This window comes from Leptodactylus fuscus, chromosome 1, assembly GCF_031893055.1.
Source record: "Leptodactylus fuscus isolate aLepFus1 chromosome 1, aLepFus1.hap2, whole genome shotgun sequence".
Lineage (NCBI taxonomy): Eukaryota > Metazoa > Chordata > Amphibia > Anura > Leptodactylidae > Leptodactylus > Leptodactylus fuscus.
Window position 1 is genome coordinate 202,426,245 of NC_134265.1, and position 22,606 is coordinate 202,448,850.

Genomic DNA, 22,606 nt, shown 5'->3' on the forward strand with positions numbered 1-22,606 from the left:
CCTGGGCAATTGACTTTGGCGGGGCCCTACGCGCAGCGCTCCGCAGCAAATTAGGCCCCGTCCACTTTTATGTTGACTCCGCCCATTCTCATTCATTTTTCATGTTATTCCACACAGTATAATCCTCCTACAGTCACACGTAAATTATATGTCCCCCCTCTATCTCTCCCCATTTTCATATACACCCTTCATCTACCCCTAGTTTCATGTCCCCCCCTCTATCTCTGTCCCCAGTTTCATGCCATTCTCCCCCTTTATCTGCCCACAGTTTCATGTGTCCCCCAGTCTCTGCCCCAGTATCATGCCGTTCTCCCCCCTTCATCTGCCCCAATGTCATGCCAGTCTCCCCTCCTTCATCTGCCCCAGTGTCATGCCATTCTCCCCCCTTCATCTGCCCCAGTGTCATGCCATCCCCCCTTCATCTGCCCCAGTATCATGCCATTCTCCCCCTTCATCTGCCTCAGTGTCATGCCGTTCTCCCCCCCTTCATTTGCCCCAGTGTCATTCTGTTCTCCCCCCTCCATCCACCCCAGTGTCATGCTATTCTCCCCCCTTCATCTGCCTCAGTGTCATGCCGTTCTCCCCCCCTTCATTTGCCACAGTGTCATGCTGTTCTCTCCCCCTTCATCTGCCCCAGTGTCATGCCGTTCTCCCCCCCTTCATCTGCCCCAGTGTCATGCTGTTCTCCCCCTCCATCTGCCCTAGTGTCATGCTGTTCTCCCCCCTTCATCTGCCCCAGTGTCATGCTGTTCTCCCCCCCTCCATCTGCCCCAGTGTCATGCTGTTCTCCCCCCCTCCATCTGCCCCAGTGTCATGCTGTTCCCCCCTCCCCTTCATTTGCCCCCCAGTTTCTTTGGGCCCCCTCCATCTTTGTCCCCAGTTTCATGCCGTTCTCTCCCCACCCCCTTCATCTTCCCCAGTGTCATGCCGTTCCCCCCCTCCCCTTCATTTGCTCCCCAGTTTCATGGGCCCCCTTCATTAAGTTCCACCTTAATATTTAATACAAAACAAACACTTACACTCACCTTCTATCACTCACCTTCCATCGTTCCCCCGACGCTCCTCTCTCTCACTCCAGTCACATACGCGATGCAGGAGCTGTGACCTCAGCTCCTGCTTAGCTGCGGCCCGGCTTGCGTGTGTAAGCGTGATGTGATGACGTCATCGCGCCTACACACGCAAGCCGGGCCGGAGCTTTAAAGCAAGAGCTGAGCTCACAGCTCCTGCTTTAATCGCGTATGTATTCAGCTCATCGGCGGACGGACGCCGATGAGCTGAAATCGTGACAGGCAAGTTCCGGGGGGCCCCCAGAGGCTCTGTGGGCCCCGGCACTTGCCCGACTATGCCAAGGCTGACCGGGACCATTTTGTTAGGGCCGCGGGGCCCCGGGCGGTTGCCCAGCTCGCCCGGCCCTGGATCCGCCCCTGAATGGATTTCACTATTCACTGCAATATATTAGTATTAGTACAGTGTCAGTGATCAGACCCCCTAGGGTCCAAGGTCCCTGACAATAAAAGTAAAAGTAAATTGTTTTTAGTGTATAAAAAACAACATGCAAAACACAAAAGTTCAAATCACCCCCCTTTCCCTAGATCAGATATAACAATAAATAAACAAAAGTAAAAATAAACACTTTAGGGATTCCTGCACTCAAAAATGCCCGAACTATTAAGATACAAAAATATTTATCCCATACGGTGAATGTCGCAGCTGGGAAAAAAAATCAAAATGACCAAATGGCTGTTTTTTTCTGTTTTTTTTAAATAAAAAGTGATCAAACCATCAGACCTTCCCCAAAATGGTATCCATCTTGTCTTGCATAAAAAGAGGCCTTACCAGGGTCGGACTGGCCCACCGGGGAAGCGATGAATCCCCCGATGAGGTTGTCTAAAGCATACTCACCTGTCTCTGCTTGTGTTAGTTTGGTCTCATGTCGATACCTCATTTCTCTACAAAATCCTCTGTGTAATTGGTCTCAGTGGTCACATGAGGTGCAGGACTCCCAGCAAGAAGGCACCGACACAAGAATGAATGGACACTGGTGGTGGAGCGCTGAGGACAGCGGAGCGCCAGAGACAGATGAGTATGCTTCGTATTTATTTTCTTTAGTTTACACCTCCTGCTCGCCACATGGGTTGCTTCAATTCCTGGACAACCTCTTTAATAGATTCATCCATGTTTCTAATATTGATGGCCTGTCCTGAGGACAGGCTGTTAATTTTACATCTGAGGGGTACAACAGCCAGAACAGCTTTTTTTTAAGGACAGTGTAGCTGCAGGTACTGGTAACATTTCCAGGAGCCCTGCTGTTCACTTGCCATACAGGGTATAGAAGTTGCTTTAGGTATTGCTTATCGTATGGTGGGTGAGCAGCATGGCATTGTTATTACCTGTAGTCGTACTGTCTTGGTACAGCAGGGTAATGGCAGTGGGCCCCTAGAAACTATTACACTGGTAGGCCCTAAAACATCCCAGTCCGACTCTGGGCCTTACCCAGCATGGATATATATTACTACAGTTGCATGGATATATATATATATATATATATATATATATATATATATATATATATATATAAGTGACAGTGGTTTTTTATGTTTTTATCCCCCCTTGAGTCTTCGACCCCAGGTCTTCAGACCCCAGAGTATAATAATTGTTCAAGGGTGTCCACAGTGGGGCATAATATAATGTACAGGGGCCACTATGTGGGATAATACTGTGTGCAGGGAGCACTATGGGGCATAATACTGTGTGCAGGGGCCACTATGGGCATAATACAGTGTGCAGGGGCCACTATGGGGCATAATACTGTGTGCAGGGGTCACTATGGGGCATAATACTGTGTGCAGGGGCCACTATGGGACATAATACTGTGTGCAGGGGCCACTATGGGACATAATACTGTGTGCAGGGGCCACTATGGGGCATAGTAGTGTGTGCAGGGGCCACTATGGGGCATAATAGTGTGTGCAAGGGCCACTATGGGGCACAATACTGTGTGCAGGGGCCACTATAGGGCATAATACTGTGTGCAGGGGCCACTACAGGGCATAATACTGTGTGTGCAGCGGCCACTATGGGGCATAGTAGAGTGCGCAGGAATGGGGGGGTCTGTCGTTGGGGTCTTCAGTGTCGGTCGAGGGGGCATGTCAAAAGTTCGCTACGGGGCCCGCCATTCCTAGTTACTGACTGGTGGAATAGGGTGGCGCTGAGCTGACTACTACTCTCAGCAGTTGCATGGATACATATATATATATATGGCATTGGTTTTCTCTATCCCCTTGTCTTTTTGTCTGGTGGACTAGGATGGCGCTGAGCCGACTACTACTCTCAGAAGTTGCTTGAATATTCAATATTTAACTTGAAAAAAGTTGACTGCTGTAATTCCATCCGCAGAGAGGTTTGAACCCAGATCAAGTCATAAGGAGAGAAAGCAGAAGCATGCCAATATGTCTTCCAGTCGCCGCACTCACAGACTGAGTCACCTAGCTTTTGTTTTCAGCTTCTGTTTGTGTTTATTTTTTTATTTAAGCTATTTTTACATTTCAGAATGAGGTGTGGGTGGATAGATACTAAAGCCTATTAACCCTTTATAAACAGACAGAAGGACATTTTCAGGAATTCAGTGACTGCAATAACTTTCTAATAGACCCTATTATTATTTGTATTAATAAACTTTCTATTATATAAACCATGCTATTGCAGTACCTCTGAAGCAAAGCTTGCATGCATCTGATCCGTCTATGTATTCTCTATGCTCGGCAGCTAGGAAAGAGTTAATAAGGAACTCCTCTCTTGCCTTGCAATGATTCACTACTAGGTTAGCCTGGTATGGATGACAGTGCAGAAATTCTAGCACCGTGTGTACTTCCTAGGCAGCAATACTTCCAGAAGAAAGCTCCAGCCAGAACACTAGAGACCTGTTGGCTTTTGACCTCATATACTGTAGTCACAAGATACTTCAGACATTAGCAGTCACAAATGAGCCTGACCACTAGATACAGCTACTGCCTTAACCTTTTCATGGCTGACACAGAACATCAGGCACCTTTTCTCTTTGTTCTTCTAGTTTGTACTGGGGTTACTATTGATTTGTGAGTATTTCTTTTATTCCTGGATTGGGATCGTACTGTGTCTTCTGCTACAGAGCAGCAAATCAAAGAAAATCTTGGTGGGGACAATGGAGAACCTGGAGATAAAAACCAACAAAGAGAAACTGAGGACTCTGGAGTGTGGACAAGGTATAAACATCCTCTCCTCTCTTTTATGATCATGTCCTGTTATTATATTTATCATGTCCCACTGAGATTTACAGTCTGGTAGTCTAAATTCATGTACACATGCATTTTTAAAATGTTTTTGGAACGTGGGAAGAAAGTGCGAATTGTGTGCAGATGTTGCTATTGGTCAGATTTGCACCTAGTGTATGACTCCAGCACTTCCAGGAAACAATGTGAACTACTCAACCACTTTGTTTCTCTTTTTCTCCTTTGTATCTGTATTTTAGAATTTTGCAAAAAAAAGAATTAATTTTAAAATAATGAATCTCCTGTGTCCTCCTGTTGCAAATAAAGGCTCTCATTTTGACTAAAATGTCTATCTTAAAGTCCCTGTAGTAATGCATTTATCATATTAAGTTTCCATTTTCTTAAGTGCATTAGAACTTGTGTAAATTATCTCATGATAATTTGCTATAAGATTATTAATATTGCTATTTCATTTTTAGAGGGTTCTCCTATAACATACACTTATTCCCTATCTACAGGACAGCGGATAGGTGTCACATCACTAAGGCTTGGACTGCAGGGGTCATCCACGATCAGGAAAACAGGAGACTAAAAGTCCCCCTTCATTGTCCCTGTGAATGAAGCGCCAGTGCACTTGTATGACTGACGGCTCATTCAGAAATTGAGTAGAAACTTGGTGGATCCCATTATAGTCTAAGGGGCCATTCACATGGAGCAAAATGGCACGGATACCGCGCGTATAAGGCCGGGTTCACACGATGTCTTTTGGCACGTAATGTGCCACATAGACGCCGTGGGAGCTTTTGCAGGCCGTATTCGCTCCCATTGTTTTCAATGGGAGCCGGTACCGTATACACGGCGCTATTTTGCGGCCGCCGCAAAATCACGGCTGCAAAATATTACGTGCCAAAAGACATCGTGTGAACCCGGCCTTATGGTGCTTTCCCACCCGGTATCCGTGCGGGATCGGTAGCAGAGTCTATGGGGAGGCTTTTTAACTGTGCGGATTCTGCGGCAATCCCACAAGGAATTCGTGTGGATGCCACATGAATTCGACTCGGAGTCTGGGTTTCCGTGGGTAATTGCTTTTTAAACAGATTCAGTTTCCATTTTTTGGTCCCCAAGCAGACCTGAAGAACGGAAACCAGAACGCTAGTGTGAATCTAGCGTAATGCATTGATATAACCTACTGATTTTCCATGAGAATATACTGTCTAACCAATAGGCTACTTAAGAACATGGACATGTATCAAACAATAGATTGGACTTTGTGTGCTATTATGACTATTTAAAGGTTCTGAACTGTGATTCAGTTAAATCTACTTAATGGTATTTAAAGGGAGTCTGTCAGCACACAATAGAGATATAAATAATCACAGTACTTGTTGGGCTGTCTGCACAGTTTACAATAATGCATGTCTTATTCAGTACCGCTGATCCATTCTTGTAACAATCTTCATTTTATCCTTATGCAAATGAGCAGAAAAGGGCTTTAGGTACATTGCTTTCTATCAGTGGGATTCACTATTTGCTGCTGCTCCGCTGTGCCCTGTGCATGTCTGATGATGACGGACTACATCCAGAAGTGGAGGAAGCCAGCTTCAGATGGGGGAAGCTTTATACAAGAATGGAGCAGCAGTCCTGAACAAGAAATACATCAGTGTAAAGTTTGTTGACAACCCTACAAGATACAGGTGTTAGTTTGTACCCCGATTTTGCGCTCACAGATCGCCTTTAAGGAATATTTTTAACAGAGGGCTGTTCAGTAAGTAGGCCAAACCACCAACCTCAGCCAGAAGCAGTAAAAATCCTCTAATTCATTAAAAAGCCAGCGATTAAGTGCCTATGAAAGTAAAGAAGCAACAAAGTGTACACCTAATTATACAATATTGATAACTTTATAGTACACTGAAATTAAAACTAACTAATCATTGTATTTTGAAGTTGGAATCTATAACTTTTTTCCGACTCCACCCAAAATCGGTTGCGACTAGAGATGGGCAAGTCTTTCAGGATTTGGTTGATTTTGGAAGGCTTGATTCCAAAATTCGTTTCAGGTCGGACAAGTTTGGTACGTGCTACACCATAAATTGGCTTAAAACATAGCATAGAGCAATCTCAGAGCTCTTCGGAAGTTATTTCTAGTTTTTTAAGGCAAAGATAGCCGAAGTTATGTCAAGGTGAAAGTGTCTTTATTATACTTTGTCTACGCCGTTACCATTATGTGCCCTTGATCATGATTGAGGCCTGTGGTTGTCATGACGGTTGTCATGCCCATTTGATTATGGGTGGACAAAGTCACAGGCCTCAACTGTGACCCTGGGCACAGAACATCACCAGGAGACATTAGGAGGCCCACAAGAGGAATGAATGTGTGTTTTTCTTTTTTAATTTTTGTCACCTTCCCTGGAACTCAACCTATACTCTTGGGTCTGCGGCGGCCATTTTATTCCCCCCAAAATGACTCTCCATTTTTTTGGTTTGTAAAAAGCAAATAATTTTGAATATTTGGGTCGAACTCTGTTCAATATGAGTTGGTTTGCCAAACTCTAGTTTTGACGCTATGATTCTAAGTCCACAGCCCTGTTTATAGAGTGTGATATTCGGCTCAAAACATGCACCTATCAATGATATTCCAAGTCCATTGATGTTTATTTAAATAGCCTTCACACTGCCTCCTATAAAGGTGTATAAGAGACAAGTGTGATGGTTTATACGATTGCTCATTCCCATACAGTTCACATTTTGTCAGCAGCATATTCCTCATTTATATAAGGTGCAGATGTGCTAGCACCAAACAGTGATTCTTGTGTATGCATGAAAGATCCAGTCAGCCCTCAAATGAGCATTTTTCAGTGGCTAGGACTGCTGCTCCATTCTTGTATAAAGCTTCCCCCATCTGAAGCTGGCTTCCTCCACTTCTGGATGTAGTCCGTCATCATCAGACATGCACAGGGCACAGCGGAGCAGCAGCAAATAGTGAATCCCACTGATAGAAAGCAATGTACCTAAAGCCCTTTTCTGCTCATTTGCATAAGGATAAAATGAAGATTGTTACAAGAATGGATCAGCGGTACTGAATAAGACATGCATCATTGTAAACTGTGCAGACAGCCCAACAAGTACTGTGATTAGTTTATATCTCAATTGTGTGCTAACAGACTGACAGTCATACAAGTTACTGTGATTAGTTGTGTGCTGACAGACTCCCTTTAAACACCATTAACTAGATTTAACTGGTTCACGGTTCAGAACCTTTAAATAGTCATAATAGCACACAAAGTCAGTGATTCTTGTGTATGCATGAAAGATCCAGTCAGCCCACAAATGAGCATTTTTCAGTGGCCAGTCGTCATTGCTCACAGCGTTTCCACAATGGCCAAACGCTGCTTTTTCACAAAGCGGCTGGAACCTTAGGCAGAAGTTTTCCCTGCAAAAATGAGGCATATATGCAGTATAACATGGTTACATTGGGAGCAAAGCTTTTGCCTGTTTTTCAAAAATTGTCATAGGCTAAGGCTCTATGGGCCAGAAATGCCGCGGTAAAGCGCTGCGGGAACAAACGCGGCGGGAACGTATCGCGGTTCTTCCTGCAGCGCTTTGAACAGAAAGTTAACAGAGTTTTCCTCCGCAGAATTTCTGTTACCATTATCTCTACAGGAAAGCCGCCGGTGTTTCCGTAGATATAATTGATATGCTGCGATTTCCAAAACCGCGCCGGTTGTGGAAATTGCAGTGTGTCCGCACTGCTATTTTTACCGCAAAGTGGGCATGGGATTCGCATGAATCCCATCCACTTTGCAAGTACTGTAAAACGCTACGATTTTTTCCTGCCGCATTACCACCGCGGCCAAATTGCGGAGTTTCCAGCTCGTGGGGCCCTGGCCATAAGCTATGTAGCTTATTGAAAAAAAAATTTGCAGCATAAGTTTATATGCATTTTATCAAAGCTTGTCCCTTAACATTATTTAAAATTGTGCCCCACTATTTCAGTATGCAAATACTAATATGCCTTGAATGTCATAAGTGGAAAAACCCATTGTAAAAGCGATTTGTTTTCATGGTCTATGTTGTTTGTTTTTTTTAATTCTATTTTGTTGTCTTCATTGAAATACTTTGCTTCAACACCAAGATTATCCAATATCCTAAGGCATGGGTTTACAAGGAATTTAAAGAGATTCTACCACTAAACCATCATTTTTTCTAATTACCATGTTGGAATAGCCTTAAGAAAGGCTATTCTTCTCTTACCTTTAGACGTGGTCTCCGTGGCGCCGTTCCTTAGAAATACTGGTTTTCACTGGTATGCAAATGAGTTCTCCGCAGCAATGAGGATGGGCCCCAGCGCGAAAATGGCCGGCGGCCATTTTTGGGAGGCCGTTCTTGCTCTTGTAGTTCAATACAGGAGTGTACTGTGTAGGCGTCGGAGGTTGGACCAAGATGGAAGACAGAAGAGGCAGGGTTGCAGCTGAAGACGGAGGCATCGCTGGAGTGAGCTCTCGGGCAGCAGTGGGGACGCCCCCATCGCCGTTTGAGCGCTGGGGCCCGCCCTCATTGCTGGGGAGAAGTCATTTGCATACCGGTTAAAACCGGTATTTCTAAGGAATGGCGCCACGATGACCACGTCTAAAGGTAAGAGACAAATAGCCTTTCTTAAGGCTATTCCGACGTGGTAATTAGAAAAAATGTTGGTTTAGTGGTAGAATCCCTTTAAAGTATTACAGTAGCAAATAAACGTCAATAAGTGAAATATTGCAAGAATGATATATTATGTACTTCATGTTTTTGTAACATTTTTATTTTTGCAGCATTAATGAATGTTGTTTTTTTTCTTTTTTTTCTTAGCATTTTCATTTATTGGGAGACTTCTGCTTATGAACAGCTGCTTGTAAGATCAATGATCTTGCCATGATTTGATTAGATCATTTTCTGGCCAACATATTTCAACAAGGACGTGAAACTTTTATTCTGTCAATTATTGTAATACATTCCTTCCTTACCTTGAAGAGTAAGCGGACTAAAATATCAGTATGCACTTTTCTTAGTTAAGATGCAATCTGCAAGCCTGAGGATGTTATGTTCAAGGAAGAAGAAAGCCAGTCTTAAACACTCTACCACTATCGCAGTCCCATCTATGAAAGGTCATGGCTACCTTGATTACACCATTGAAAACCATTCTTCAAAAGCCTTTGAAAAGATGGATGAGCTTCGAAAGAACAACCAGCTGTGTGATGTCCTCATAAAAGTGATTTATAATGGGCAAGAAGAACACTTTCCTGTTCATAAGATTGTGCTCGCATCTTGCAGCTCGTTTTTTAGGGCTATGTTTACCAATAACTTCCGAGAGTGCAATGCCAAGGAAGTTACCATCAAGGATATGTGCCCTGTAGTAATGCAGAGGCTAATAGAGTTTGCCTATACATCAAGGATAACAGTTGGAGAAAAATGCGTCTTGCATGTGCTTTTAGCTGCAATGAGGTACCAAATGGAGGATGTGGCAAAGGCTTGCAGCGACTTTCTTGTAAAACACTTGGAGCCCAGCAATGTCATTGGTATCTCTAATTTTGCAGAGCAAATAGGGTGCACAGAGTTGCATAAAAAAGGACGAGAATACATCAATATGCACTTTAGTGAGGTAACTCTTATATGTTTCATTAGAAAATCTTCCTTTATTCTTCAATTGCCATGTGCGTTAACTACTGCATAACATTTAGCACTGGTATTCTCAAATGTTCAAGGTCTGCTATAGTTTTGGGGTCTAAGGGGCATAAAGTTTATAGATTACAATATTATACTAAAATGTTGCTATGTAAAATAAGGGTCAGGGGATAATCGTACACATCAGGGAGAGTGTGTGCCTACATAGGCAGTACGGAGACTTACAAGTCATTCCTGCTCCGCTAGGGATTCTGGGTAAAAAATATGCAAATCTATTCTCCAGGATGTAATTAGGAGAACAGTGCACTCTGTACGTAGCCCTCTAGAGGGCAGCATCCTTAACATCATGCATGACTCAGTTAAAAAGTCTACTGTCATGATGCGGATTTAATTGCCAACTTAGTATTTCTATTCCAAAAGGAACAGATTCCCAGCTATGGACATCCTGGAGAATAGATTTGCATATTTTTTACCCAGAATCCCTAGCGGAGCAGGAATGACTTGTAAGTTTCCGTACTGCCTATGTAGGCACACACTCTCCCTGATGTGTACGATTATCCCCTGACCCTGGTCTATAGTCTCTCACTCTGCCAAATCAGTATTCCTGCGCTATGCTGAGGAGGCCCAATAGGCCGAAACAGCGCTGTCCATAGCTGGGAATCTGTTCCTTTTGGAATAGAAATACTAATTTGGCAATTAAATCTGCATCATGACAGTAGACTCTTGAGTCATGCATGATGTTAAGGATGCTGCCCTCTAGAGGGCACCATACAGAGTGCAGTGTTCTCCTAATTACATCCTGGAGAATAGATTTGTATATTTATGTAAAATAAGTATAAGTATGAAACTTTGAAAGTAGACACTTCTCCAATGATAACTGGGACAGTTGGACAAAGGGGTGTGGGTTTAAGCTCTGACACTGTCTGACTCTGATTGGAGCTCTTAATCACACCCCTTTGTCTGCCTGATACCACCCTCTTATTAAAACAGTAGTGATACTAATTTGCCTACCAAGTGCCAGCACTAACTGCATTGATTGCTGACAAACGGTGGAATATAGAGAAAAAATTCCAAGTTCACTGGAATCGATTTAAAGGGGTTGTCCAGGATAAACTAAAAATTAACCCCTAAACTAAACTCCCTCCCTCCCTGTCTTCCTGTCTTTTGGTAGTGGGTGGAATACGTTAGCCAGGGAGATGGGAAAGGGGCTAGTAATGGGCAGGATCGCTATTCTAAAGAGAGCCAGGGGAGGGTGGGAGGGGCTAGTAATGGGTGGGATCGCTATTCTAAAGAGAAACAGAGGAGAGTGGGAGGGGCTAGTAACAGACGGCATCACTAGGCTAAAGAGAGACAGGAATGGGGAGTGTAGGAGTGAGAGACGGGGGTTGAGTGAGAGGGGGTTAGGGCAGTGCCACATCTCCCATGAGGCGACCTGAAGCGAGCGCTTCAGGCGGCGCTATGGCAGGGCCTCAGGGAGGGCGGCATTTTTTCTTACCTAAGCCAGTCCAGGACAGGCTGTCCTGGACTGGCTTAGTACGGAGCAGTGGATTGGGGAGGCCGCTGAAGCAGCGCTGCTCCGGCAGCCTCCCCTCACACTCAGGCAGAGAGCGCTGCGAACGGCGCTAAGCCCCGCCCCCTCACACTCAGGCAGAGAGCAGGCCTGCTCTCATGCCTGTGAACGGCGCTAAGCCCCGCCCCTCCACTAAGCCCTGCCTCCTCCGCTAAGCCCCTCCCCGGCAGGGAGGGGGAGGCTTTCTCTCGTTCGCTTCGGGCGGCGAGAGGGGCAGGTTCACCCCTGGGTTAGGGCAGCAGCTTACACAAGAAGTCGGCACAGCAGAAAAGTTAAACCATGTGAGCAAACACAGAGGATGCATCAGCAACCAGAGACACCTAGAAATCACTCCAATAACTGTTAAAGGTATATGGGTGTATTTATTAACCCATTACTAGTACTAACAGACCTTTATATAACAAAAAAAATTTCTGCCCAGAAAACCCCTTTAACCTATTAAATAATTCAAAGAATTGGAATTAGTGGTGGTTGTGATAGTAATATTAGTAATATTAACATACATGCCTATATTTACTATCAGAACTTTTAACTTATTTCAGGTTACACAGGAAGAGGAGTTTCTAAATCTTTCTCATTGTGAACTATTGGACTTGATAAGTCAAGAAAGCCTGAATGTCCTCTGTGAGACAGAAGTGTACAATGCCTGTGTTAGATGGATGCAGTGGGATGTAAACACTAGAGCTCAGTATTTTTATGTCTTGCTTAATGCCGTTCATCTTTATGCTCTACCACCCAAGTTCCTGGCAGTTCAGCTAAAGCAATGTCCCATTCTGAATAAGGAGAATTCATGTAGAATGTTTCTTTCCAAGATTTTCCAAGAAATGTCATTACACAAGCCTCTCCCACCAACAAAAGTAAGGGGCAACCAACTAATTTATGTGGCTGGTGGCTACCTTCATAGCTCATTGAATTCTATGGATGCCTATAACCCACAGATCGGGCAATGGATTAAGCTCGCAGACATGCTTGAACCGAGAAGTGGTCTTGGAGCTTGTACTGTCAGTGGTTTGTTCTATGCTGTGGGTGGAAGGAATCATTCCTCAACAGACAATACAGACACCAATTCTGTAGCCTGCTTCAATCCATTAAATAATCAGTGGACAGCAAAAGCATCAATGAACGTTCCCAGAAACCGTGTTGGAGTAGCAGTAGTTGATGGGGCCATTTATGCCGTAGGTGGCTCATCTGGATCTGAACACCACAAAAGTGTTGAAAGGTAAGTGACATGAAAGGTATTACTTTGTGTAATGTTTTATTAGAAAGTTGTAATTAGAAAGTTGTGAAAGTCCTCAAAAGGTTAATCTCAGAAATACACTATTACGTGCTTCTTTTGTATATATGTATTTAAACAAAGTGCCATTCTATGGAAGGATTTCACATGTGCCCTGTTGTGCCAGTATTTACATGATACCTTGGAAATTATATTAGTCATTCCTTAATTAAAGGGAATCTACCACCTCCCCCAAGCACATTGAACTGCCACCCCCATGTTACTGAGCACATTCCAATGTTACACAACATATATAATAAAAATATGTCACTTTTCTACATTCCGAGAAAAACTGTTGTAAAGTCTTATGCAAATGAAGCAGTTGGTGACTGGGGTGTGCCTGCCTGTGCTACGTCGGTGAGCGTTGACCCTATCATTGCTATGACACAAACCATCCTACTTGAGCAGCAAGACCAGTTTCCCAAGGCCGTAGGCCCAACCCCAGTGGACCAACTGTTGGTTGTCTCCAATCTATAAAAGTGACATACTGTGCATAGCAAAGATATATTGCTTATGAAGGTAATATGTTCTGTAGCACAGTGGTAGAAGTTCATAGACTCCCTTTAAGAGGCCCGTTCATTCCAGTCAAAATTGTCTAGGAACACTATGACATTGTCCTCTTATGACTTTTGGCTAAACTCAATCCCGAATAATAATTAGAAATGCGACAAGTAATCTTGTGGCTTTTAAATGCTTTATGGAAACATTTTTATATGCCGACTAGCCACAGAAAATTACCCTTTTAAGAGCAACAGACTTTTCATTTATATATATATATATATATATATATATATATATATATATATATATATATATATATATAAGGCTTAAGTGCAAGGGGGCATACTAGAGCCTTTGGTGGCTGTGGTACCGTATGTCCCATTGCACTTGAGCTTTATTTGTATATTTATTTATTTTTTAAATGACATTTTCAAGGAAACTGTACATCTATTAAACTATCTATAGGTGTAATATTGTTTAGCATAATGCTTCTTGCAATGCACTGTGGCTGGTTTCCTCATGACGGACTCCCTTTGAGATTAACCTTACTTCTATGGTAGATACGCTGAAGTAACAGATATTTCACATCTCTATATATTTCAAGCCCAAACCTCACCTAGCAACCAACATTTCTGATGAGTATTGAGGTGCAGATGCCTGGTAGTCTAGAGCTTGTGAGGTCACCCATGCACCTGCCCCCAAATTTAGCCACAGGGTCTAGCCTGCTGCTTCTTCCCAAGAATTAGTGCCAGTGGAGATATGTCCAGCTCAATTGATGTAAGTTTATCCAATGTATTTTAAAGTCAGTTGTCTCTAAATTCTAGGATCTGCTCCAAATACTACTCATAAATATTATATAAAAACTGGCCGTGAGGAGTTTGAGTGATCCCACCAAACACACCATTAAACTACACCATCAAGAGAGGTAGCTTAGGAAAAAAACACTGTGCAGAAATTGGCAAATGGGTGGCCATTTTCAGATGATCATGCCAAAACCTTTTAGTAGGGGGGCCACACAGTGGCTCAGTGGTTAGCACTGCAGCCTTGCAGCGCTGGAGTCCTGGTGTTCAAATCCCGCCAAGGACATAAAACCATCTGCATGGAGTTTGTATGTTCTCCTCGTGTTTGCATGGATTGCCATCCCATATTCCAAAGACATACTGATAGAGGAAAAAATGTACATCGTGAGCTCTATGTGGGGCTCACAATCTACATTTAAAAAAAAAAAAAAAAAACCTTTTAGCAGCTGAATATTTTTTGGGCTGAATAAAAATCTGCCATCACCTGACTTGTACAGTTATTTGCAGTTTTTTTTTTTTTTTAAACACTTATCGGTCAAAATGACCAAAATCAGCTATTTCCACTAAAGTCATGTGCATGGCTTATCTTAATGCAAATAAAATCAATTACTCAGATACCTGCTAGACAGCAGTTCAGGCAAATGGATCTTCCAGACTATCCTATGACTTTTCCAAAAATAGAGAGACAAGCTCCTTTTATAGCATTGCTTTAAATCTGATCCAATACTTTTGTATTTCCTAATGGAACAGTCACAGAAACGTCTGCAAAAATCTGCTCTGTGCAGGGCTGCACCTAGTTTACAGGACTCTTTGTGTGGATAATTTATTTCAGACAAATACCACAAAATAATACTCATACTCCATGAGTACACTCATACACCATTTATCAGCATAGCAATATATGTAATTTTTTTAAAATTATTTTTCGGGTTCTTTTCTGTGACTGGCAGTATCAGGAATAACGTGCATACTGTATTCAGATAATATTTTATCTAATGCCTGGTGGTACTTGCTTAGGATACTTACACGTGCCACTTGAGGGAGCAATTATTGGAAATGGAGACTCCTAGGACCATCCGTTCCTGATGTCCATCCATTGCTGCTCATTTGCTATATTTACATGGTACAATCTTGATGTATTGTATGTTTTTCCAATTCATTCACAGCAGTATCATAACTTTGCAGGTTTTGTGGTTTTATTTCTATGTTGGTCTTGGTTTGTGATCTACACTGTTTAATTCTTTAGGTATGATCCTGAAACCAACCAGTGGACATTTGTAACTCCCATGCAAGTTGCACGAATTGGAGCTGGAATAACATCATGTCGTGGGCTTTTGTATGCAGTTGGTGGATTTGATGGGGAAAATCGACTGAATACTGTTGAGTGTTATCGCCCTGAAAATGAACAATGGTATTCTTTGGCATCAATGAACACTATACGAAGTGGTGCAGGTTTGTACTTCTCATTTTTAGTAAACCTATGCGTTGCAATAAAATTCCCACTAATAGTGCATATTGGTTAAATAATATAGATGAATTCATAGCTATCTGAAGACATAGCTTAAAGGGGTTGTTCCATGAAAAGCATCCTATCTATACTGCTAGTTTATGTGGATTTAAGACTTTTCCTAAATACATTGCTTTATCAAAACTGCTTTGTTTGGACGCTATCTTAATTTATTCACTTCATTGTTGACACTGCGTTTCTATGGCCACTGGCCTTATCTGCTCATTTCCCAAGCTGCCTGCTCTCAGGGAGGGAGGGAGGGGCTGACAATCAATGGAGCTCCTCAGATAGGGGATGGGGAGGTGAGAGCTCCGGGATTACTGTACTGTCTATCTTCAACTTTTCCACTTTTCAGCCGGTTTAATTGAATTTGGCTGATAAGGGCTGAGATAAGGCGTCCGTTACCTCTGTATGTAATGCAAGATGACTCAAATCCAGCTCTGCTACATTAGTTTCCAGATCAGCTTTATACTGTGGTAATGCATTTACAACCAATCCCTCATTACTGACTGCAAACATTCTGCTATGTTTGCAGTCAGTCAGAGCAAGTGAAACTCCTCCCACCAATGTGCCGAGAAATCCAGGAACTGAAGAGAGCACAGAGCCTGGAGGCTGCAGAACAAGAGTTATGGGAATACCCCTTTAAGTAACTATTGTACATATTCAGAATGAGAGTGTTATATTCACACTGTTATGAAGTTGTTTATAATCATAGGATAGGGTGCAGCTTAGTTGGGCTAAGTTTGCATAAGTCCATTATTCAGATCTGTAATAGGATCAGAACAATGAACTGGCAAACAAATACTCACTGATAAAATAATGTACTAGATAGAAAAGTCAGATGGCTGAGAAATTCAGCATGCTGTTATGTCTCAGATATGTAAATTATTAAAGGTGTGGTCTGATTCGACACTGGGTTGTGGCACGAAAGGGCATAAAAGTGCAGATGGAGCACATTCTATCTACAGTCCTATGAAAAAGTTTGGGCACCCCTATTAATCTTAATCATTTTTAGTTCTAAATATTTTGGTGTTTGCAACAGCCATTTCAGTTTGATATATCTAATAACTGATGGACACAGTAATATTTCAGGATTGAAATGAGGTTTATTGTACTAACAGAAAATGCGCAATATGCATTAAACCAAAATTTGACCGGTGCAAAAATATGGGCACCTCAACAGAAAAGTGACATTAATATTTAATACATCCTCCTTTTGCAAAGATAACAGCCTCTAGTCGCTTCCTGTAGCTTTTAATCAGTTCCTGGATCCTGGATGAAGGTATTTTGGACCATTTCTTTCTACAAAACAATTCAAGTTCAGTTAAGTTTGATGGTCGCCGAACATGGACAGCCCGCTCTCAAATGATCTGAAAACAAAGATTGTTCAACATAGTTGTTCAGGGGAAGGATACAAAACGTTGTCTCAGAGATTTAACCTGTCAGTTTCCACTGTGAGGAACATAGTAAGGAAATGGAAGACCACAGGGACAGTTCTTGTTAAGCCCAGAAGTGGCAGGCCAAGAAAAATATCAGAAAGGCAGAGAAGAAGAATGGTGAGAACAGTCAAGGACAATCCACAGACCACCTCCAAAGAGCTGCAGCATCATCTTGCTGCAGATGGTGTCACTGTGCATCGGTCAACTATACAGCGCACTTTGCACAAATAGAAGCTGTATGGGAGAGTGATGAGAAAGAAGCCGTTTCTGCACGTACGCCACAAATAGAGTTGCCTGAGGTATGAAAAAGCACATTTGGACAAGGCAGCTTTATTTTGGAAACAAAAATTGAGTTGTTTGGTTATAAAAAAAGGCGTTATGCATGGCGTCCAAAAAGAAACAGCATTCCAAGAAAAACACATGCTACCCACTGTAAAATTTGGTGGAGGTTCCATCATGCTTTGGGGCTGTGTGGCCAATGCCGGCATCGGGAATCTTGTTAAAGTTGAGAGTCGCATGGATTCCACTCAGTATCAGCAGATTCTTGAGAATAATGTTCAAGAATCAGTGACGAAGTTGAAGTTACGCCGGGGATGGATATTTCAGCAAGACAATGATCCAAAACACCGCTCCAAATCGACTCAGGCATTCATGCAGAGGAACAATTACAATGTTCTGGAATGGCCATCCCAGTCCCCAGACCTGAATATCATTGAACATCTGTGGGATGATTTGAAGCGGGCTGTCCATGCTCGGCGACCATCTAACTTAACTGAACTTGAATTGTTTGTCCAAAATACCTTTATCCAGGATCCAGGAACTGATTAAAAGCTACAGGAAGCGACTAGAGGCTGTTATCTTTGCAAAAGGAGGATGTACTAAATATTAATGTCACTTTTCTGTTGAGGTGCCCATACTTTTGCACCGGTCAAATTTTGGTTTAATGCATATTGCACATTTTCTGTTAGTACAATAAACCTCATTTCAATCCTGAAATATTACTGTGTCCATCAGTTATTAGATATATCAAACTGAAATGGCTGTTGCAAATACCAAAATATTTAGAACTAAAAATGATTAAGATTAATAGGGGTGCCCAAACTTTTTCATAGGACTGTATATCCGTTTGTTATTGTTTTAGATGGAAGGTAAAATCATATATGAAGGACTAACTTCCATTAGAAATGTAAACAGACAAAACAGAAAAAAGCTTCCATCTTGTTTTTTTTAACTTACAATGCATGATGATGGATGCAGATAAAATATGCTCCATATTCTTACATCAATATACATCCACAGGCAAAAATATTGCACCAAGAAGGAGTTATTGTAATGGAATGAAACTTTATATTAGTTTTGACAGTCCATTGTTCTCATCCTATTACAGATCATATCAACAGATGAGAACTTAGCCTTAAGTGAGTCCCTAAAATTGATTTTGTATTTGTTTATTAAATAAAGGTTATTATTAAAGGGAATCTGTTTAGTCGATTTAGGAAAACCACCCACAGGACCTTATGGACTGGTGGCTTAGTGTCTGCATTTAAAAGAAAAACATTATCTTCCCCTAGGAATGAGTCCAGTGAGTCTCATCAGACTCATCTCTAGCCCTTCCAGCACCTGCACAGTTCTTCACTGAAGCGGGGAAAGTATATCTAGAATTCCCCGGGGAAGTATACATAGAAGCCGGGGAAGTGTACCTAGTCTTCCTCGGGGAAGTATACCTAGATGCCAGGGAAGTATACCTAGACTTCTCTGGGGAACTATACCTAGAAGCCGGGGAAGTTTACCTAGACTTCCCCGGGGAACTATACCTAGAAGCCGGGGAAGTATACCTAGTCTTCCTCAGGGAAGTATATATAGAAGCCGGGGATGTATACCTAGATTTCCCCGGGAAAGTATACCTAGAAGCCGGGGAAGTACACCTTGTCTTCCCCGGGGAAGTATACCTAGAAACTGGGGAAGTATACCTAGAAGCCGGGGAAGTGTACCTAGTCTTCCTTGGGGAAGTATACCTAGGAGCCAGGGAAGTATACCTAGACTTCTCTGGGGAACTATACCTAGAAGCCGGGGAAGTATACCTAGTCTTCCTCAGGGAAGTATATATAGAAGCCGGGGATGTATACCTAGATTTCCCCGGGAAAGTATACCTAGAAGCCGGGGAAGTACACCTTGTCTTCCCCGGGGAAGTATAGCTAGTCTTCCCCAGGGAAGTATACCTAGAAGCACGGGAAGTATACCTAGAAACTGGGGAAGTATACCTAGTCTTCTCCGGGGAAGTATACCTAGAAGCCCGGGAAGTATACCTAGACTTCCCTGCAAATGCTCTTGATGTCCACCACATGCACACTACAGCAGTGGTGTACCGCTCCGGCTTCACTGAAGAACACAGATGCCTGGAGTTCAGACACTGGGTAAGTATAAAGGTTTTTGTTTATTTTATGTGGGCACAGACCACATTACAACAGGGCTATTTGGGATAATAACTCACAGGTACATAAAGACCTGATAGTCCCAAATCGCCCAAACGGGTTCCCTTTAATATATTAGTAGCAGCACATCGTAGATTAACTTGAATGCATTTTATCTGATCACACGGACAGTAGAGTTGTACTTTTCATATTCGGCATTTTTTTCCTTTGACAGGAGTTGTATGTTTGGACAATTATTTATATGCTGTTGGAGGATATGATGGGAACAACCAGCTAAACACTGTAGAAAGGTACAACATAGACCTCGATTATTGGGAGTCTGTGGCACCAATGAAATACAAAAGGAGTGCCCATGGCCTGGCTCTGCACCACAGAAAGATTTATGCTCTTGGTAAGATTTCCATTCACTGCATGGCAAAATATTACTGATAAAGGAAAGTTATTTTAGCCCTTTCATGACTTGGGTTGCTTAGGGTCTTTTTGACCAGAACAGAATTCCACTTTTTTTTAATCCTGTGTTTTAAAAGTGATTTTTTTCTGTTTTTCCTACTCTTTTCTACTTGACACATAAGGCTTTCTACTGAAAATTGGAGCGTATAGCAATTTATATTATAGGCCTTTTTTAGGAGAAAATGGTCAAAGATGGCAAAAAATACAGTTTCCCCAACTTTTTCAAGAATTTTCTGCAACATCTGCTATGAGACAGACTTCAGGCTACATGCATCAGATTACACATGTCTATAGAGGTTTGGTCCTTGAGTCCTGAGAGTGGGGATGATTTTTTTTTATTCATACGTTTTTGTTTTTGTATATTTTTATTTATTTTCTGAAATTTATTAGTTTATTATTTATTACTAAAGTTTATTTTGAAATGTTGCATTTTGTACAGGGCAATGAATCCACATTTTTCACTACTCTTTTTACGGAGTGTCACCTATATTTGCTTTTATTATATATATATACTCCCATCAACCTCCTTATTAATAGTCACTGAGGTGATCACAGTGCATTGAATAGTATTAAGACAAATTAATAAGATTATTCATCGGGTGACCGAATGATGACACCTAAAAACTGGGAGACTGCTGGGAATCCAGAGCGAGTTGACATGCCTTCTGACTGTGAAGCCACCTTGCTTTTTAATGGAAGCTGCTATGGACGGGATTCCCTAATAATAGTGAACAAATTACAGATTAGCTAGAAGAAAGACAATTAGCGACAGGAATTTAGAGAGGTGTTTCAGTCAGAAATCAGCAACATTTTTAGTCCAGAATCACATGCTTTATTAAATGAGATAGCTGAGTACCGTTCACCATCAGTCCTATAGGAGCAAATGGAGTGGTGGTCATATATGTGCATTAATACTCTCCACAAGAAACCTGGAAATCCCTTGTGATTGCTGGGGGTTGTTATAGTCGGACCCCCAGCAATCATACAGTTCTCACCTATCTTGTGACTGGGTCATAAAGGTTGCTTGTGGTCCAACCCTTTTAACAGAATTTTATGGCCATTGTCTGTGTAATGAAAGCACATGTGATGTGTTGTAATATATGTGTACTTTTTTCACAGGTGGCTTCAATGCTGAAGGTTTTCTCTCTTCTGTAGAATGTTATTGCCCAGAAAGTAACACATGGACAGAAGTAGCAGAAATGCCCATAGGGTGCAGTGGTATGGGTGTAGCAGTAACCATGGAGCCTTGCCCGAACGTTGTCATAGATAATGAAGACAGTTAATTGAAGGCATCTTGGAGGCTTAGAATGTAATTCTTCTAAGATATAATTTCTCTCTGTTTGAATACATTGCTGCTTTCAAAATTCTAGTGGTTGCTTGTTGCATACCTCCCAACTTTTGAAGAACAGAAAGAGGGACAAAATGTGACTTCAATGGATTCCGTTTTCTGTGCAGAACACATTGAAATCAATGGGAGCCTTTATCAGCGCTGATTCTGGCGCAAGTTATCATGGCAGAATCAGCGCCACTTTACTCCATGTGAATGCCCCCTAATTTCCACATCCCCACACACTACACATGTACAGCTTCAGCCACCTCCCAATATGCAGTCTCAGGTAAAAATCATTACCCTCTCCCCTCCCCCACCTACAACATGGGACTGCATACAGACAGCACTATCCTCTCTCCTTGCTTCAGCTCCATCCTGCAGGCAGTCCCATGAATAAAAAAGCCCTACAATTTATGCAGTCCCATGCATTTTAATTAAAAAAAAAAACACGACCAGCCTCTCCAACCTGCAGCCACTACAACATGGAGATCCATATAACTTATTACAACTTCTTCCAAAGTTTAGAAAAATGCAGTTTAAAATACACAATGCCTCCCCTGTCTGCCATCTCCTCTCTATTGCACAGTTTGCAGGTTTGTGAAGCAGTATCACCGGACACCTGATGATTCATTCCCCACAGACACGTGTTAGTGTTTACACAGGAGACGCTGCCCGGTAGTTCAGCTTCTCTCTTCTCTGCAATGGACTTGATTGTAGAGGAGGAGGGGGAGGGCTCATAGGTCACGTGTTCACTCTCCTCTCCCGGCTCAATAGCAGTGGGGGGAGGAGACGCAGCAGAGAGCCGGGAGATCGAGGGAAAAAAAACTTTTAAAGCGACAACACTCGGGGGAGAAAGCGGGACAAGCTGTAAGCTGTCGGGACAGCGGGACAGGACTGCAAATGCGGGACTGTCCCGCCAAAATCAGGACGGTTGGGAGGTATGTTGTTGTCACAAGTGATCTAACACTTTATCGTCAAGTGTGTAACTGCCATCTGAGTTCCCACAATGCATTGCTCCTTGCAGTTTCCTATATTGTTTTTTTAGGCATAGAAGTGATACATTAATAGTGAAGGGAGATGGATGGGGCGAGGTGGTAAGACAGCATAATTGATAGTGTTCAGGCTTAGTTCACAGCTGCGCAAGCGAATTCCCCGATTGGAAACCTAATATGCATAAAATAGCATTTACCTTAGGAAACCCATGAACCCCATAGATTATACTGGGGTCCACGTGGTTTCCGTTCGGTCTCTGCTCGAAAAGGGCAAAAAATGCAGAGAGAATAGCGCTGCTTGTGGCACTTTTCTTTCTGCATTTTTCATGCAGAGAGGGGAACGGAATTCCCGTATGGAGTGGCAAGCGCAGAAGTGAACCAAGCGTCAGACCTGGGCTGCTTACATC

General features: G+C 42.5%; 1 protein-coding gene across 1 annotated transcript; it reads left to right on the forward strand.

Moving 5' to 3' along the window:
- The first annotated feature begins 4,091 nt into the window (after positions 1-4,091).
- Positions 4,092-22,249, forward strand: LOC142194978 (kelch-like ECH-associated protein 1A). Its single transcript, XM_075264439.1, has 7 exons — positions 4,092-4,241; positions 9,093-9,882; positions 12,018-12,694; positions 15,296-15,501; positions 19,642-19,818; positions 20,997-21,249; positions 22,146-22,249. The coding sequence occupies exons 2-6, from the start codon at positions 9,298-9,300 to the stop codon at positions 21,158-21,160; spliced, it is 1,809 nt and encodes a 602-aa protein (XP_075120540.1). The 5' UTR covers positions 4,092-4,241; positions 9,093-9,297; the 3' UTR covers positions 21,161-21,249; positions 22,146-22,249.
- The last annotated feature ends 357 nt before the right edge of the window (positions 22,250-22,606 follow it).

What these genes read in the sequence shown, in the direction of transcription:
- LOC142194978 (XM_075264439.1), top strand. Translation starts at nt 9,298, where the DNA reads ATGCAATCTGCAAGCCTGAGGATGTTATGTTCAAGGAAGAAGAAAGCC. An exon ending in TCAATATGCACTTTAGTGAG is followed by an intron (nt 9,883 to 12,017) that starts GTAACTCTTATA and finishes AACTTATTTCAG; the next exon opens with GTTACACAGGAAGAGGAGTT. An exon ending in CAGAAAGATTTATGCTCTTG is followed by an intron (nt 19,819 to 20,996) that starts GTAAGATTTCCA and finishes CTTTTTTCACAG; the next exon opens with GTGGCTTCAATGCTGAAGGT.